The 18,461-nt window shown below is 42.9% G+C and overlaps 1 protein-coding gene across 1 annotated transcript; it reads left to right on the top strand.

The window, feature by feature from the left end:
• The first annotated feature begins 1,220 nt into the window (after positions 1 to 1,220).
• HRH4 (histamine receptor H4) lies at positions 1,221 to 12,388 on the top strand. Its single transcript, XM_075533082.1, has 3 exons — positions 1,221 to 1,413; positions 7,121 to 7,284; positions 11,606 to 12,388. Exons 1-3 carry the CDS (start codon positions 1,221 to 1,223, stop codon positions 12,386 to 12,388), a joined length of 1,140 nt encoding a protein of 379 aa, XP_075389197.1.
• Positions 12,389 to 18,461: the final 6,073 nt, after the last annotated feature.

Here is an 18,461-nt window from a genome sequence, read left to right as displayed (position 1 = left end):
CACTGGGGCCACCGTGGGGCTGACTTCCTTTTCCCTTTCGTTCAGAAGGTCATTGTCTTTCATTGCCTGACATCCAGTGCCTTGAATTTCTAGTATCACAGAATCTTCTTCATCCTAGTTTGGCAAGTAACATCTGTGGTCATAAATGTTGTGATCAAGTATATAAGTTTGTGATCGGGTATTTAAAACACAGTGATTGGTTTGTACTCATCTGGAGGAAGAGAAGGAAGAAATCAGAGCTGGAATGAGTCCACAGGACTAATAGCACACTTGAACCATAAATTTTGTCTAGCCTGAGATCAAAACTAGATGGTGCTTGGTTGTCATTAATGGACCGTTCTGATCTGGGACACAATAGAAAGTTCCAGAGAATGGGAGAAAATGCACAACAAACTTAAATTCCTAATAGAGACTAGAGGACCCCCCCCCCCCTACCTCAAAGACTATCACTCCAATAAACCCTTTGGGCTTGGACGTGAAAACAATTCTGGAACTTGTATGTCAATAATAAATTGGCTTTAAAAATAAGCAATATCACCCATGAACAATGTGATCGCTGAAACAATCAACTCAATGAGAGCAACATTTACTCCAAACTGGAGTGGACATGAAGGGCCAGGGGATCTAGATCAATGAAAACAGAAACAGCAGAATGGAAACAATAGGGAACCTGTACATTGTGGAAATTATAACCAGTGTCACGGAACAATATAAATATTGTTAAGTCAGAATCTACTTGGCTATGTAAGCTTTCACCTAAAACTCTATAAACCATTAGCTCTGCCTTAACTCATATATTTTATCCAGTTTTGTTTGTTTGATAGTTCAGATAGGACAGTAAATTCAATTCCTATTATTCCATCATGGTCAGAAGGAAATATTTAATTGGATCCAAACTGTTTTAAAATATGAGTATAATTTGAACTCATTCATTACATATACAAGGAATTAATTGTGTTTTGTACCTATTGTATTTCTATTCATGGGAGAGTGGCTACATCACATTAAAATGCATAAGACAAAACTTTTAATTTAATTTTTTAAAGATACTTTTTCAGTGAAAGGGAAACTATTACCACAAGTTTCTTTTGTCAGAATACGGAAGTACTATGAGATCAGCATTAGATACTGGAGATGTTTTTAGCTGGGGACTGAACTGTTCTTGCCAGAATTGGCTTGGGAGATTAGTTGGCCATTTAGCATCTTCATCCTTTGACATAATGATGGATGTTAATTGCACAAGTACTTTTATATCAGGCACTTGTATTGCTTTAACATTTTTAATGACCTTACTAGCTTTTGCTATTATGTTAGGAAATGCTGTGGTCATTGTAGCTTTTGTGGTGGACAAAACCCTGAGACATCGAAGTAATTATTTTTTTCTTAATTTGGCCATCTCTGACTTCTTCGTGGGTAAGTTATATATCTTTATTTAATATACTATTTTCCAAAAATAATTTATATCTGAAACCTTATTTCAAAGAATTTTATGAAATTGAGGACAATTGAAATAAGAAGTTTAAATATTAAAGCTCAGGAGGCTATATGATCCTATGGTGAATATTATGCATATTTCAATGATTGTTACACTGGATGGTCATCTGAGAGCAATATATCTTCTTCAAGAGTAATACTTATACACTCGAACATACTGAGAAAAGAAATAACTCTTAAGCTACAACAGTTTAGAGACTATTCTGGAGTCCTACTTCTACCAAAAGATGACAGACTATTGCCGTAGTATTAGAGTAACAGAAGTTAATGTATATGCTACCAGCCAGCACAATGAGAAAGTGGGTTCTAGATGTTAATAATGTTAATTTAGCCAGGGGACAGAACAACTATCATGAAAAATATCTTGCAGATAATGTAGTATCAAAAAATTATATGATTATAAGAGCCTGTGGGAAACAAGTTCGTGTTTATTTGATGAAAATGCCCTTTGTAATTTTTCACTGCTCCATGGTCATTGTGTTTAACACTGCTTAACACAGCAAGTAGATTTGCAGAAATATTAGCTGATTTTATTGTTTCATAGAAGCTGCTCATAAAATTGTAGCTGATATATTCAGGTTATTTCTATGGATAACTACATAAATTATTGTAAAACATAAATATGACTCAGAGGATAGGTAGTTCATTACCTGAAATACAGCAATTGCTCAATGAATGTTAGCTTCCTTCTCTCTTGTGTTCTCTGCAGATAGGTTACAACCCACATCCACACCCCAGAGGTCATAGTGGGCCTACTTTGTGTAAATACCCAGTGGTGCAATGAGCTCAGCATTAGGCTGCTAACCAAATGGTTGATGGTTCAGGCCCACCAGCCATTGGATGTAAGAAAGATGAGGCAGTGTATTTTATCAAAATTACAGCCTCCAAAGCCCACGGAGCCGTTGTACAGTCCTCTAGGGTGGCTATGAGTCAGACTTGACTTGATGGTTGTTGACGTGCTTTCCTTGGCTTTCCTAAAGAACCACTAAGTAATGAGGTGATATATTGAAGAGAAGGTAAACTCCTCCTTCAAGGACAAGAGAACTTCACAACTGACTCTAGAAGTATAGAGTGAGATGTGACCTCACAAAGAGATACCCAGTGAAATGGGAATTCAGAGGTGGGAGAGAGCATATGTGACACTGGAAACTTTGAAGGATGTGAACTTTGAAGGATGGGTAGAATTTCCACTGGGAGAGATGGGTAGCAGAGGAGGATTCAAATCATCAACATCAGCCCGAGGGCAGAAAAACACCCTGCGTGTCTTCACTCATTTGAACTCCAGTCTGGCTGGTGTGTGAATGGGTGTATAAGGGTATACACTTTTAGGGGATAATTATGGGGTGGACAGATTCTCTATAATGAAAATCTCTGAGTAGCAGGACAAACCTGTGTTGGAATTCATTCAGCTGGCCATTTCCAGATTTTTAAAGCAGGATAGCAAGGGATCGATAGAAGGTTTACTTTAGAGGCAATAAGACAGGCCACCTGGTTCCAAAGACAATCTGCAGCAATTTAGGCAGAAGTCATATGAGACAAGTCTGAGCTTGAGAAAAGATGGAAGGCAAACTCTAAAGGTGGCACTGAGCAGGGAGAAAGAGAAAGTTGAGTTAAAGACTGAGTTTGGGGACTTCGTGACGAAAAAGAAGCTCAGCACTATTCATTGAAATAGGTGACACGTGGGTAGCAAAGGTCATGAATTCCCTTTCCAACGGTACATTTAAAGTTCTGGAGGAAACTTCTAGCTGGAGAGACTGATTTAGGAGTCAATGGCACAGAGATGACAGGGCCACAAGTTTAATATTGGCGTCTAGCCAATGTTTTTTAAAAAAAATCCAACAGCTCAAGGATCATGTGAGGCTGCCTGAGGCAGATTGGGACATCATGTGCTCTGAGGGCCATGGGCATTCTTCTGGCCAAGTGCCTTCTCACAGCTTTCAGCATTGCTCTTCCATAGAGAATCTAAATTTGTGGTATCTGTGTAGATTCCTCAGGCTCACTTTACTGCCGAAAACCAACCACACCTTTATTGACAACCATCTAGTGTCAGAATAGATCTCATCTGTGAACTGTCCCAGGAGTCCCTGGGTGGATCTTGCTGCTAGCTAATAGAGTGGCGCCTGGCATAAAAAAAAAAAAATCATGCCATTATTTAGCTCCTGTAGATGCAGCAGTGAAAATGCAGGCAAAAAGTCTTACCCTCATGGTGCTGCTGTTCCTACTCGGGGGAAAGGAGGCGAAAGAGGAAAGGAGAGAAAAGTCTTTGCAGATATCTGTAAGGCCACAGGCAACCTTATCTCCCCCGAGTCCCCCCACATTTCTTTGACCTAACCTCTTAGAACTGCTACTCCCCTTCTTCCTCTCTCTCCTCCTGCTTCGCCTCTCTTCCTTGCCTTTCTTCCTTTCTTCTCTGTGTTCAACCAGGTTGACAAGAGAAACAAATTCATAGACACGCATATGTGTAAGAGAGAACTTTGTATCAAAGAGCAATCAAACATTAAGAAAATATCCCAGCCCAGTTCAGATTAAGTCCATAAATCTAATATTACCCCATATGCCAATATTAGTCCAAATATTCCTCTTTAGACTCACGCAATGACACAGGCCAGTGGTGGAAAATCTTGTGGCTCTTTTTGTAGTGGAAGCATCTCCAGCGCAGTATGGCTTCTCCAACTCCCGGGCTCTGGCTCTATCAGCATAGCTTCATGTGGCATACCAACAGGAATATCTCGCAGGGAATGAATGTATTTGGCCTCTAGTGAGCTATTTATCTCCTTCATGCCTTCAATGAGGTCCTTAAGCTGCAACTTGTTGGACAGGCTAGACTCCACCCCTTCACTCTTAATAGTCTCAAGTTGACATCAGATTATGTAACTACCACGTTCTTCGTCTTTCTTTCTCTCAGTTCCCCTCGACCCTCTCCTTCTCCTTCCCTCTTCACTTTTTCCTTCACTTAATAACAATTTATTTGTGTTCCCTCACATTTTCTTCATCAGACATACCAAAGGATCATCATTATTATTTTTAATTCAAGAAACTGACTCTTCAAACATGAGGTGCATTTGATCTAGAAGCATGGTTGAAGTATAAACACTGGGGGTGGGTGTATCATAGAAATATTTCCTTGTCATGTTGTTTGACTCTCCTTTGGAACGTGCCACAACCAGCCCCAACATCTAACAAGACAGAGGCACTGAGCACGATGCCTGTCCGGAAACATTATGGGAACCGTAGGAGACACCAGGGGCTCATTACACACAATCCATCAGGCTGGAGCCCACTTTGAGTTAACTACTATTTTAAGCCTTCCTCATGTTTCAAACATACCATTCCTCATTCATATGATTCAGAAACTGTGTGCGAAGAACATTTCACTCAGCCTCCTTTAGCCTGACAGTCATTGGTGTTTGTCCTGTATCTGATTGTTGGCATTTCTCTCTCTGATATCACTCTGTGGAGGAAATGAATGTGCCCGTTGGAAGTGGTCATCCGGATAATTGAAAGCCTCTACTGTGAGTCAGAATCTATGACTAATTTTAAGCTAGCTCGATTTAACTCAGATGACCCAAACCCAGTGACGTATTTTGCACCCCAGGCAGCGCACACAAACACCCTTGCTAAGACGAAAGGCATCACTCAGAATTTTATTTATTAATAAAGGTACAATGACAACATGAAACATTGGAGGTTAGTTGCCTCCACAGAAGCATCAGCTACTCGACTCTTCACGGGTAGGGTTTTTCTCTCATACTTGAAGGTCAGTCTTGGTGCGGGGCTGGGAGGCCCCATTCCCTCTCACTGGTTCTGAAAGCACCCCATTTGCATCCTGAGCTCATCTTGTTACCTTTTCCTCTGCTTTAGCTTTATTGTTAGTCTTTTCGATAGGCTGGCTTGCATTTCATCTCACACAAAGGAAACACCTGCCTGATAGAGCAGGTGGGGACTCAACACTAACAACGACCGACTTCAACGGCACTCCCACCGAATGGGTCACCTTCCCCGTGAGTGGTGACACCTGCCTGAAATGCCAGAGCCGCCACCGCGCAAACCTCCTGGTTAGCTGTGGTTCCGCGAAGCCATTCCATGTGAGAGCTCACGGCCCCACAGTTTCTGTCGAGTTGCCGGACTCCCGCGGATCCTTGGGTGTTAGAGGCCCACTGCTCCCTGGGACTTTCAACGACGGGTCTTCCAGAAGTAGATCACGAGGCCTTCCCTCTGGGTAGATTCAAACTTCCAACCCTTGGTTCGCAACTGAGGGCATCGCCCCGGGACTCTGGAGCTCACTCCGGTAGCGCTTGTTTGCAGTCAGTCGGTAAAAACACTTGCTGAAATCAGGCTGCTTGGTGTCAGGCCCAGGCGTCTTAGCTCGCTAGCAGAGTGCACCTCGGGAGATCACATCTCCCTTTGGAGCCTGGCATTCTTCCTCGGAGGGGCCTTCCTGGGAAAATGGATCAGAAAGCTCCTGTTTTGTTTTGTTTTTCCCCAGGAGCTTTTTGAAGTCTCCTAGTACGTTCATTTATCTTGGAGCCCCTTGCACCTGCACCCAGCATATGGAATGACCCAGCGCCATGTCTGGGATCTTACAATTGTATCATGCACATCAACTGTCATTAGTTTTCCTTACTGAGGTTAAGTGGCCAGGTCTCTGGTGAACGCTGGATGCTAGGAGAAAAGGAAAGATTAGTGGAGCGAGGTGGAGAGCACTGTCCCAATCCTCAAGCAAGATGAGTGAAAAGATAAAGCAGATCTCCTGGGGAACATGCTAAGGGTGGGAGAAAGGAGAAGACAAACCCAAGGCCAAGAGTGTGCAGCTGAAGGAGAAGTCACTTCTGTGGAGGAGATCCTGAGAAAGATAACATGGAGGAAGTCAGGTCTTTAACTGAGTGAAGAAAAAGAGGGAAGGAAATAGACTCAACCAAGAGAGAGGAAGGAACTCCAGGAGGGAGGAGACAAAAAAGGCCAGGGGGCTATAAGAAGGGTGGCCCATTTCATGAAGATGGCTTTGACAGTACAAGACTGGAAATAAAGCTTGTTACGGGCACTTTCTTTAACAAGCAGTATGGAGCCATGAAAGGTAAAATGTTCACAAGAACAATTAGAAAAATAATGAGAAATGAAGCCCTGAGGTATATTACAAGAGGGACTCAACTTGAAAATCTTAGGTGGAATGAAATAAGCCCGTCATGAAAGGGTACCTCTTCCATGCTCCGACTCAGCTGATATTTCTCGGAGAGGCAAATACATAGAGACAAGGTTTATCAGCAGATCCCAGGTGCAGTGGGAAAGGAAGGGAAAAGGTGGAGTCAGTGCTCAGGGGATACGGAGCTTCTGTTAGGAGGGAAGGTATTATGTGGCTATGGACATGAACCTAATGTCCCTGAAATGAATGCGTGAAGATGGTTGAATTTTTAAAAATTTACATATCTATTTACCACAATTAAAACACCACTACTTTAATAATACATAGGAAATTAGACTTGAGTTTGTTGATGAAATAGCACGAATTCACAATCAAGCAATTTTTAGTTGACTCAGCTATTTTACTGTGTTGTGTACGGTGTTCATAATATGCTTCTTGTGCTAATTGAGGTGTTCTGTTTTTCACTCTTATCTGTGTCCTGTACAGGCATGATCTCCATCCCTTTGTACATCCCTTATGCATTGTTCAAGCAGGAATTGAGAGATGGACTGTGTACTTTCTGGCTCATCGTTGACTATCTCCTGTGTACAACATCTGTATACAACATTGTCCTCATCAGCTATGACCGATACCAGTCAATCTCAGATGCCGTAAGTCAAAACCTTATTTGTTTTATGAGAGTATATAATTTTAAATGTGGGGCCTGAAAGTAAACATCTTTAGGTATAATGTTTCGTTTAGCTGCAAAACCTTAAAGGAGCTTTATTTTGTCAATCTGACATGTAATTCTCCCTAGTGGAAATTTTCTGCATGCAATTCACTTCCCTATGGCCTCTAAAATGGGAGGCATCTAATAAACAAACAAACAAACAAACAAACAAAAGCCAGATAGGTTGTGAGAGGCGGTGCCAGGCGTACACTGCTCACCTGTGAAGAGTTTGGGTTTAGGTACATCTCCTCTCTTCCAGGGACAGATGGAAACTTGAATGCATGTATTAGGATGCAGCTTGGCAAGCAGGTCAAAAGGACTCTAGATGGAATGAGAAGAAAAGATCAATTCTGAATGGTCCAAAGAAAAGACGGTACACAGGGCAGCTCTAGGAGACAGAGAGAACCAACCCGAAAGATCAAGGTTCAGTGCCAGCTTAGAACCACACAACCTCGCCTATAAGTTAGTGGTAACTCTTAGGTCAATCCAATCCCTCAGCCACAGAACTTAGGAGAAAACCAGAGAGGTCAGTGGGTAGAGAGCAGCCGCAGAGGTGACGCAATGATGCAAATCTTCGAAGCCTGGACGGCAAACACCCTTCATTTCTTGGGACCCAGAGACCCGGGTCTCTGTGGGGAACTGCTATGTACAGGCATGTTGCTAAGGGCTGGGATTCAGAAATGAATTTAGACTTTCTGTTTTTGAGGCAAATACGAGTAGTCCAAAATGGAGACAGGTTCCATGCAACGGAGAACGTGCTCCCAGCCCTGAGGGGGCAATGTCAGATCTGTCCCAGAGGGCGACCCAGCCCAGGGCACCCATGCGTGGGAGAGCGGTTTAGATAAGGCACACGATAGAAGACTGACAGGAGACTCCACAGGTTGGAGGCCAAACAAGACAGAAGTTCACTTTTCTCTCCCACCCAGAACAATGCAGAAGAGGTGGTATTCCTCCAGGGTCCCGGGCTAACAGATGGTACCGAATCCTCTGGGGTAGCAGTTGACAACCTTTTTTTTTCTGTAACGGGCCACATAGTAAATCCTTTGACCTGGCAGGTCCTATGGTCTCTGTTGCAGTGACTCAAATCTGCCCTTGTAACAAGAAAGCAGACATAGGCAACAAGGACAAAAAAAAAAAAGATGGGCGTGGGGATTTTCTAAGGTTCTTGGTACGTGGCCCAAATGGTTGACATTTAACTACTAACGGAAAGGTTGGAGGTTGGAAGCCGTGGTGCATGTAACCCAGCAAACCCTCGGCAACATGCTCTACCACCTGTAATTCCCACGAGTCAGAACCAATTGGGCCACAGCAAGGGTTTTATTGTTGTTTTGTATGTTCCAATAAAACTTTATTTGCCCAAACAAGGAGCATTTGGCCCATGCACAGTAGTATGCCAACTCCTGCTTAAGGTCTCTGGCTTTGCTTTGTCAAAGTCAAGATGGTTGCTGTACTTCTAGATGGAGAGCAGAAAGGGCAGACGTCCGAGGGAGGGATTTTCTTTTAACCAGGTGGTAAAGAATCACATAACGAGTGCCCATCACATTTTCTTGGGGGAATGTAATCACCCGGGTCTGTCTCACCACAAGGGGAGCTGGGAAACGGGGCTCTAATGGAACAGCCACGTGGTGAGGATGAAGAGGCGAGTGGTTGGGGAGAGTCAGCCGTCTCTACCATTTAGCGTTCTGGAGTCCGCTGTGTTTGCACTGGCCATCCAACCATCATGATGGTTCCCAGAGAGGCATCTGGCATGTGATGGCTGAGGCAAGAGTAGATGGAGGAAAGAAAACAGCAGGGCTAGACTACAGCTAGAGGGCAGGGAAATTCAAATGTACTCAGAATTAATTCAGAATTAAGAGAAGATAAAAAATGACCAGGGCAAATATTATTCCTGGAAAAACGGGCAAAGGCATTTAGAATGGCCCTGGCCTCCCAGTTCATCCCCAACACAGGCATCATCCCGTGGGCTCCGCTACCTCATAAAGCAACCCAACAGACAGGGTGTCTGGACATTTAACTGGGGACAAAACAGAACCACAGTAAAAGGCACTATTGTGAATGATAATATAGTCTCTAATTGGGTGGAGACTGGGCCATGGACTGATTTTAGAAAGGCCTCTTTACAGGCTTGGGTCAGGACTCAAGCAATGTTCTTACTGCCTGTCTATCAAAAATGGTACTCAGAGACGAAGAGATCAACATCTTCTTCCCAGTTCCCTGGGACGTCCATTCTCCCCCTTGACCTTAGGCATAATGGAAGAGATCACTTTTCAGCATATTGCATCATCTCATTACAAAGGCTGCGCAGAGCAATTAAAACACTAAATGTAGTTTTATGACCACCTAGGTATTGTTACCATCTTCATAACCATTAGATTTAGTACAATAGATGTATTAATTAGTGCCATGAGAAGCACAAGGCAAGAAAGCATATGAGAGGCTAGAGCTTGTGGTCAGCACCATATGCATTTTAGCTTAACTTTAGAAACACCAGTAATTTGGGGGAGAAAAATCCAAACAAACAAAAACTACTTTCCTGCAGTTTTTTTTAATAACTTAAAACAAAAACATCCAATTTGGTGGGCTCGTCTCAGCATGCATAATCAATCAAAGAAGACAGCACGGGACAAATAAAAACAGAAAACCATGTCGCATGACATTTACCTTCCCAGGGGGCACAGCCCCTGGGAGATGGTAAGAGCAGAGTGCTCACGTTTCAGGTACAGATTGCTGCCCTTCCTTGCGCAGGACATTTGAGTTGGAAGGAGTCTTATGGTCTAAAACACTTTGCAGGAGATTGTCTTTGCAAGGTCTCCTCAGAAAGGTGTTTGTAAATGAATCCATCACGCTGCATGGTCGACCCTGTGGATTCTGTGACATGAATAAAGACAATGCTTACTCCTCAAATCTCGTGTTTCCTCTGTGATTACGACAGGCCTTCAAGAAGCTTGGAACATTGGAATGAGACTATAATGGGATTTTTCCACGAGTGCTTTTGGAAACCCCCTTACACTTGTATTTGTGACCAAGTCTGTCTAGAGCAGCGGTTCTCAATCTTCTTCACGCCACGACCCTCTCATACAGTTCCTCAGGAGGTGGGGACCCTCCAACCATAGCATTAGTTTTGTTGCTACTTCATAATTGTCATTTTGCTACTGCTATGAATTGGTGACCCCTGTGAAAGGGTCATTCGACCCGCATAGGGGTCATGACCCACAGGTTGAGAACCACTGATCTAGAAGTTCCTTTACTCTTGAAAACCTTTCTAAAACACTTCAGCTCTTCTCATCCAGATGCATCTAGATTCACTTACCCGTAGGCTTGTTATGGAGCAGATCCAACAGGGTGGCCAGTTCTAGATTTCAAACTGACCTAGAATCCTCCTATTTATCTAGTGGCAACAAGCAGAAATGAAGAAGCAACTTGGCCATGCTCAATAAGCCTGCCCTGCTTCTCCAGAGCAGGTTGAAATGACTTTCTTTTGATGCTTCATCTTCTTGGGAGTGGTGTAAGAGTTCTGTTTTCCTATCTTTGACCCTACTCTGACATCTCAGCAAGCAGTGCGGGTCAGATTCTTTCTGAATGTTGGAATCATATAAGGCAGTGGCCTTCAGTTGTTTTTGACTGTGACCAGAATGGAAATTCAATTATGATTTTCTATATACTTTTCTCTCTATGTATGTATAGCTACAACTGTATTCCCAAGGCAACGTTTCCACCAACAAATCTAGCTTTCCTACGAGTGAGGTAATCTCCTATTTCCTATCCTAGTTTGTTAAAAAAACACTATGCCCCAAGATAGAGAAATGTTGTGAGCTGTTACTCTCCATGTCAACTCTTCAACAGTTCAGATGAGCGTCTTTGAATAGGAAAAGTTCCTTTCTTAGTTTAGATCTGGGCCTTGACAGCCTCTGTCATGTCAGCGACTTAACCTTGAGTGTTACAATCTTCCCTTTGAAAACCCAGATGAACCTAAACCCGGGTTCCACTGACATAAAAACTGCATCACGGTGCCCAGACCGTACGTAGCCTTACCTCTTAAGGCAGTCCTGTAGGTGGAGGGCAAATGTTTTGAGAATGATGAGGGCAATGAATGTACAAATGTGCTTTACACAATTGATGTATGTATGGATTGTGATAAGAGTTGTATGAGCCCCTAAAAAGAATAAAAAAGACAGTCCTGAAGTTTTTGAGGATCTCTGGGATACTTTATGAAACGGATACATATTCATTATACTGACATTTAGCTCTTTGGTATCTTTCAGGTGTCTTATCGAGCCAAACAAACCAAGCTCTTGAAGATTGTGTCCATGATGGTGGCTGTCTGGGTGTTGGCCTTCTTGGTGCATGGTCCGATGATACTGGTTTCACAGTCTTGGAAGAAATTTGGGGGAGAATGTGAGCCTGGATTTTTTTCAAAGCAGTACATCATCGCCATCACGTCAATTTTTGAATTTCTGATCCCAGTCATCTTGGTGGCTTATTTCAACATATATATCTACTGGAGCATATGGAAGCGTGGTAGTCTCAGCAGGTGCCCACACCAGCCCCGTCGCAATTCTTCGTTCTCTTCCAGTACAAGTGGACACACATGCAAACCTACACTAAGGACATCTCTGCCTGACCTAAAGGAAACAGTAACGCCCATTCCTTCGGGGAAACAGAGAAAAAAGCGCAGCCTGTTGCTTTCGTTAAGAACTCAGATAAATAGCAATATGACTGTTTCCAAAATGTGGTCCCTCTCTCGGACAGATTCTGTAACTCTTCACCAAAGGGAGCATCTTGAACTGCTTAGAATGAAGAAATTAGCCAAGTCCCTGGCTATTCTCTTAGGTGTTTTTGCCATTTGCTGGGCTCCGTATTCTGTGTCCACAATTTTTGTTTCAAATCAACATCCTAAACCACGTTGGTATGAAGTTGCATTTTGGCTCCAGTGGTTAAATTCCTTGATCAATCCTTTTTTGTATCCACTGTGTCATAAACACTTCCAGAAGGCTTTCATGAAAATATTTTGCATGAAAAGGAAGGCCATACTATCCCGTAATTGATCGCTATCCTCTAAAAGACAATTCTCTCACATTCGTAAAATTAAGTCTTCACCTCACATAAATGAATCTGACTGATTTTCCAACTTGCTCTTTTCACTCTATCAAAAAGGTCCATAGAAGTGTAATACTTTTGAACTTAAACAAACAAACAAACAAAAACCGGAATTGAAAGTCAATGTCAAAGTATTCTGATGGTGATAACAGTATAATGACCAGCTGGCAAGAATATTTTAATAAACACAAGACACAAAAAATACTATAGTTTTCGTAGTCATTGCCTTTTCCTTCTCTTTGAGACCTTGATAGGACATTGACTTTAAAAGTCGAGTTTTTGTTTTCTTTTTATCTTCCATGTTTGCTAGCCTCCTTAAGCCAATTCCCCTTTTTGTTATTTAGGAATGAAAACTTGTTGAGTTCTACAATCATTTCCTAAATTATGCAATAGAACCAAGAGCAATCTTGCCCCTTGGCTGATCACTGGTCAGGAGAGTTGGGGCTTGAGTGGATCACATGGGGAGTGAGAGTGTACCCACCTGAAAGAAGGAGCCCATGTATACTTTCAGGAGGAGCACACTCAGCATATCTGAAACGGGATGAACTCAACCTAAAATTCAAACCTTGAGTTGCCGTCTTGAAAGATTCTATGGGCAAAATATTGAATGATGCACGAAGCATCCAAAGAAGATGGAAAGAATACACAGTCACTGGACAAAAAACAAAACAAAACAAAAACCAAGCTAGTCAACATTCCACCATTTCAGGTGGTAGTTTATGAGCCAGAACCAATGGTGCTGAAGGAAGAAGTTCAAGTGGCACTGAATGCATTAACTCCAGGAATTGAAGGAAAACCACAGAAATGTTTCAGTAAGCTGATGAAGTACTGGAATCACTCAGTGGTCTATGCCAGGAAATTTGGAAGAAAGTTACTTGGCCAAGTGACTGGGAGAGATTCATATTGTGCCTATTCCAAAGAAAGGTGACCCCACCGAATGCTCAAATTCGTTGATATTGCACACAAGTGAAATCTTCTGAAGGTCATCCAACAATGATTTTAACAGTATATTGACAAGGAACTGCCAGACATTCTGGCTGGTTTCAGAAGAGGACAAAGGATATTATTGTAAAGTCAGTTAGATCTTAGCTCAAAGCAGAGATGGTTACCCGTGTTTCACTGACTATGCAAAAGCATTTGACTGAGTGGACCATCATAAATGGTGGACAACCTTGAGAAGAATGGGAATTACAGAACACTTCATTGTGCTCAAAGGCCATGTTTGACACTCTACTTTGCTGTGTAGCAAATGGGCTCATCAAAGCTGGTGAGTGCTCCTCTGAAGTGAGACTCTCAGTTTCTCCCCACTGTGATAAAAAAAAAACCAGAGTGAAGCCAACACATGAGAACCAAGGTACAGTCAAAGGACTTGTCAGCCATGTGAACCCCGCCTTCGATGACCCTGAGATCAGAAGGGCTACATTCAACCCAGCTGCCACTGCCAATTTCCCTGAAAGGGATCACACTGGGTCTGGGTAGAGTGGGAGAGATGTGTGGAACAAACATTGAGAATAATAGCAAAGACCAAACTTAGTGGTTAGATCTAGATCGGTGGAACCCCTGAGATTGTGGTCCTTAGACAAAGTCACCCCCCGGGCTCAACTTTCAAATGACATACAAACCTTTAAAGTGAACTATTTCAGCAAGGAAGGGCGCACTCCTTAGAATCACCACGTGAGATCAAAAGCAGCAGGTGCCCAAGCCTAAAGCTTGGCGGGCAGGGAGGGATCGGAAAGAAGACTAATGGAAATGGTAAGTGCAGAGAGGGAGTGAACAGGGGGCTGTTACACAGCGGATCCAATCGCAATAAATGCTGCAAAACCCAATGCAGGCAAAGGCTTGGGTGAAAAACCAATCTTCTCTGTAAACTTGCACCAACTCGCAATGAACATTTATGTTTTTTCCTGGCGTTCTCAGTGTATCGCAAGAGTCACAAGTGCTTAATAGAGTCTTCTTGGACGTAGATACATTAAGCATATCTTTGGGGAAAGGAATGTAAAGCTTAGTGCTGTAAGGTGAAGATTTCAAGTTTACACTAGAGGAACTTTAACTGTTTGTATAAGAAAAATAATATGTATTTAATAGAAAAAGCAATTTCAATGATTATTTTGGTGTAAAAAATAAAGAAAAAACAGGTGATCCTCTTTGCTATGGTTGTGGTTGTGGTTGTTATGAGATGCGGTGGAGTGGGTTCCAGTGCATAGCAATGCTGTGTGTAAAATGGGATGGGCTCTCGCATGCTCCCGCACCATCCTCGAAATTATGCTTAACACCCTGCTTGCAGCCACAGTGTCCAGTCATGGCATTGCCGATATACATCTCTACTGACTCTCCTTCACCAAGCATGATGCCATTCTCCAGGAACTTGTCCCTTTCAATAGCATAGCCAAAGAAGGTGAGATGGAATTTCTCCATCCTTGCTTCTAAGGAACATTCTGGCTGTGTATCCTCCTAAGAATTTGTCTGTCTGTCTGGTAATCCATGGCAAATTCAAAATTCTTCACCAGCATTACAATTCAAATGCATCCATTAAAAGTTGATGGACAGTTTCCATCATCTCTTAATTCCAGTTTACCATGAAATCTTTGAAGTCCCTTTGTAGATACAGGCCAGCCTTGGTACAAATGAGGTCTGGCCCTGTTTGTATGAGTTTTTAAGTGAAATTTGTAGGTGAGTGGAAACAGGTGCATTTGCCTTGTTCTGTGCAAGAAAAGACTGAGGGATTTATGGCTACTTAAAAGCTGTATGTTAAACAAATGAAGGTGATTGTGATACAGAATTTGTTGCTAGTAAGGGTTGGTTTAATTTTTCCAAAGTAAGGGCATGTTTATATAACATTAAAGGGCAAGTATAAGTGCCCAGGAAACCCAGATGGAGTGGTGAGTTAGGAGTTGAGTTGCTAACCCCAAGATCAACAGTTCCAATCCACCAGTTTCTCTGAGGGAGAAAGATGAGGTCATGTGCTCACAACAAGAATTTTAGCTTTGGAAACCCAAAGAGGCAGTTCTACTCTCTCCTGTAGGGTTGATATGAGCTGAAATATATTCAATGGTAATAAGGTTTTTCTTTTTCTTCTTTTGTTAAACGAGTTTGTCCTGAAATTCATTATACAGAATATATCTCAACTCCTAGTGATACCTAGACTTAGGTAGCTATATCTAGTCTGGGTACTTTAGAGAAACAAATCCACAGACACTCATGTATAAGAGAAAGTTTTATATAAAGGTTAAGTGCACATGAAGCCCACAAGTCCAACATTAACCCATGTCTGACACCAATCCACAAAGTCCTCCTCCGTCTCTCAAAAGACAAGCAATGATGCCGGCTGCAGGAGGAAAGCCTAGTCAGTGAGTGTGTAAGCATCTCAGCCCTGGCAGGGGTCTCCACACGGCTGCTACAGCACCCAGGGCTGTATCAGGGAAGGTCCATGCGGTTTCTCCTTGGGGATGTCTTGCAGGAAATGAGCCTTGCCAGCTGAAGGAGGGAACTGGCTAAGTCAGCTGCACCCTGGTCTGACCATCACAAAGCAAGAGACCCGAGAACTCGAAAGGCGAGGCTCACTGAGCCATTTATCTCTCTGCCCTTCACTTTACTCCACATGTTTATCGGCCAGGTTGGCACAATAAACTAACTACCTCACGTAGGTAGTTCCTATTATAGAATGAAGGCTCCTCTTGTCATTTAAATAGCATTCACCCTCTCTCACACCAAAAGTGTTGGCTTATAAAATATTATTCTAAACTATTGATTTGCTCATCTTAGATAATGAACTCCATTGACATAAATGGCAAACCATTCATAAGAACGCTGGTTCCTAAGTTTTAGTTGGCCTACATAGAAATGGTCTTGATGGAGAAAAGGCAAGGAGAACTTAGGGATAAAAAATAATGCCCGAATTACAAATGGCATTTTAGGTCACATCTTTTTATGAGTCATGAGGACTTTTGATAAGAGTAACGACTTAGTCATAATCATGATTTTCCAGAATTTTTTTGGTGTGGCCTCTTTGCTAATTATTTTCCTGTAGCAAAGATCTTATTGCCTGAAGAAACTATTTCTTGTATTATGATTTCAGGAAAATAGAAATTCAGGCTTACAAAGTAAACTTTTATCGTAATCATTGTTTTTAGTCAAGGTGGAACCACTAAAGCAGAAACCACGTTAATTCTGTTGAAGCCGAAGGTATTTAATACAGGGAGCTGATTAACCGGATATGGAAAAGCTGAAAAAACACTCAGTTGATATTGTCATAGTGGAGAGATTGACAGCATAAGAAAATAACACTATCTTTAAGGATAAAGAGAGCAAGAAGGAAGAGGTGGTGTCGTCAGAATGTTGGGTCTTGAAGTCCCTGGAGGGCTGGTGCTGGGATATCTGATTCATGTTGCCCTGTGGTTAGACCTTGGACAGTCGGGGGGTGAGGGGGACAGTCAAGCTGGTGCACAGCTCCCCACAGTCGGGGAGAGGAGAGAACACGTGTGGCTGTTACTGGTACCTCTGAGGAATTGCTGTACACTGCCCTGCTGGGGTGGTGGGTTACGTATTGGGCTGTTAACTACAAGGTCAGCAGTTTGAATCCACCGCCGCTCTGTGGGAGAAAGAGGATACATACTTTCTGGCTCCTGTAAAATTTCAAAGTCTGAGTAACCCAAAGGGTAATTCTACTCTGTCCTGTCGAGTCTCTGTAAGGCAGACTCTCTGGAGAAGGACATCGTGTTTGGTAAAGTAGAGGGCAGCAAAAAAAGGGGGAAGACCTTCAACAAGATGGGTTTTCACAGGCGGCTGCATGGATGGGTTCAAACGTGAGACTACTTGTGAGGTGGCACAGGACCAGGCAGCGTTTCATTCCACGGTACCTAGGGTCGCTATGAGTTGGAACCGAGCTGGTAGCACCTTACAGCAACAAAACCTGAGTCAGAGTCAGGCACTGGGTTTGAAGTGTTTGACTGTCATAGAGATGTCAGCTCATGCTGGAAACTATTAGTGAGTTACTTCTCGGTATCTCCTCCTGCTTTCCAATGTGGTTTGAGTGCCTTCTCTCGGTGGTACCTTCCTGAAAGCCAATTCAACGGCACTGGGTTTGTTTGTTTGTTTGCTTCCTTTCTAGCTTGGACCTGACAGTGCCATGTATAAGACTTGAACTGATAAGCAACAGATACATTTGTTTACTCAAAGTAGAACTTGAACGTTCAGGGATATCACATTCATAATCCCACCTGTCCGGAAGCAGCTTTGTGGTTCATAACATGTTGTGATCTGTCATTTTTAAAAGGAACAAATGGAATTGATGCACCATTAGGCTGGTACGGAGGGTGAGTTGGCTGCTAATCCCAGCATCGTGAGTCTAGTCACGTTTCTGGGCTGCCCTGCTGGTCACATCAGCTCTAATGCTTGTGAAGCTGTCATCTTTGTTTGGGAGTGCTGATGGACGTGAGGGAAAATACTGGCCATCGCAGGGGTCACCTCTGTAATATGACGTGGTTCATTCAAAACCCTATAATAGAAGTTCCCAGTTAGTGAGTGGTTCGTGGATAGAGCTGGTGGCTCTGTAAGATGAGTGGAATTTGCTGCCATCATGTACACATTCAGGGGCCCTGGTGGTGCCGATGGTGAAGAGCTGGGCTGTTCACCAACAGTTGGTGGTTCGAACCCACAAAACAGGGAGAAAGACCGGAGGATCTGCTTCAATGAAACATTGGACATCCGATGGGGCAATTCTACTCCATCAGAGGGGCTCACAATGCTTCCAAGTTCACCCCATATCACTTAACAACTCTAATGGACACGTTGGGGAGCTCACAATCAAGTCGGGTTTTTTCACTTGTTTTTGAAAAATTAGAAAATGCAGCAACCGTGAGTTCATACTCCTTCAAGAAAACAGGACACTACCCCTGCAGAGTGACTTCCTCCTTTAGATAGGGGCACATTCCTTCGGTCGTCCAGAGTTCGACTCGCCTCCCTTAGTCATTTCTTGGCTGTTGTATGTAGACCTATGACTTCCAAACCTTGCTCTATATGTAC

Source organism: Tenrec ecaudatus, chromosome 15 (genome assembly GCF_050624435.1).
Source record: "Tenrec ecaudatus isolate mTenEca1 chromosome 15, mTenEca1.hap1, whole genome shotgun sequence".
NCBI lineage: Eukaryota > Metazoa > Chordata > Mammalia > Afrosoricida > Tenrecidae > Tenrec > Tenrec ecaudatus.
The sequence above is the reverse complement of the archived record's forward strand: the minus strand, read 5'-3'. Positions and strand labels throughout refer to the sequence as shown.

What these genes read in the sequence shown, in the direction of transcription:
- HRH4 (XM_075533082.1), top strand. Translation starts at nt 1,221, where the DNA reads ATGATGGATGTTAATTGCACAAGTACTTTTATATCAGGCACTTGTATT. An exon ending in CATCTCTGACTTCTTCGTGG is followed by an intron (nt 1,414 to 7,120) that starts GTAAGTTATATA and finishes TGTCCTGTACAG; the next exon opens with GCATGATCTCCATCCCTTTG. An exon ending in ACCAGTCAATCTCAGATGCC is followed by an intron (nt 7,285 to 11,605) that starts GTAAGTCAAAAC and finishes GGTATCTTTCAG; the next exon opens with GTGTCTTATCGAGCCAAACA.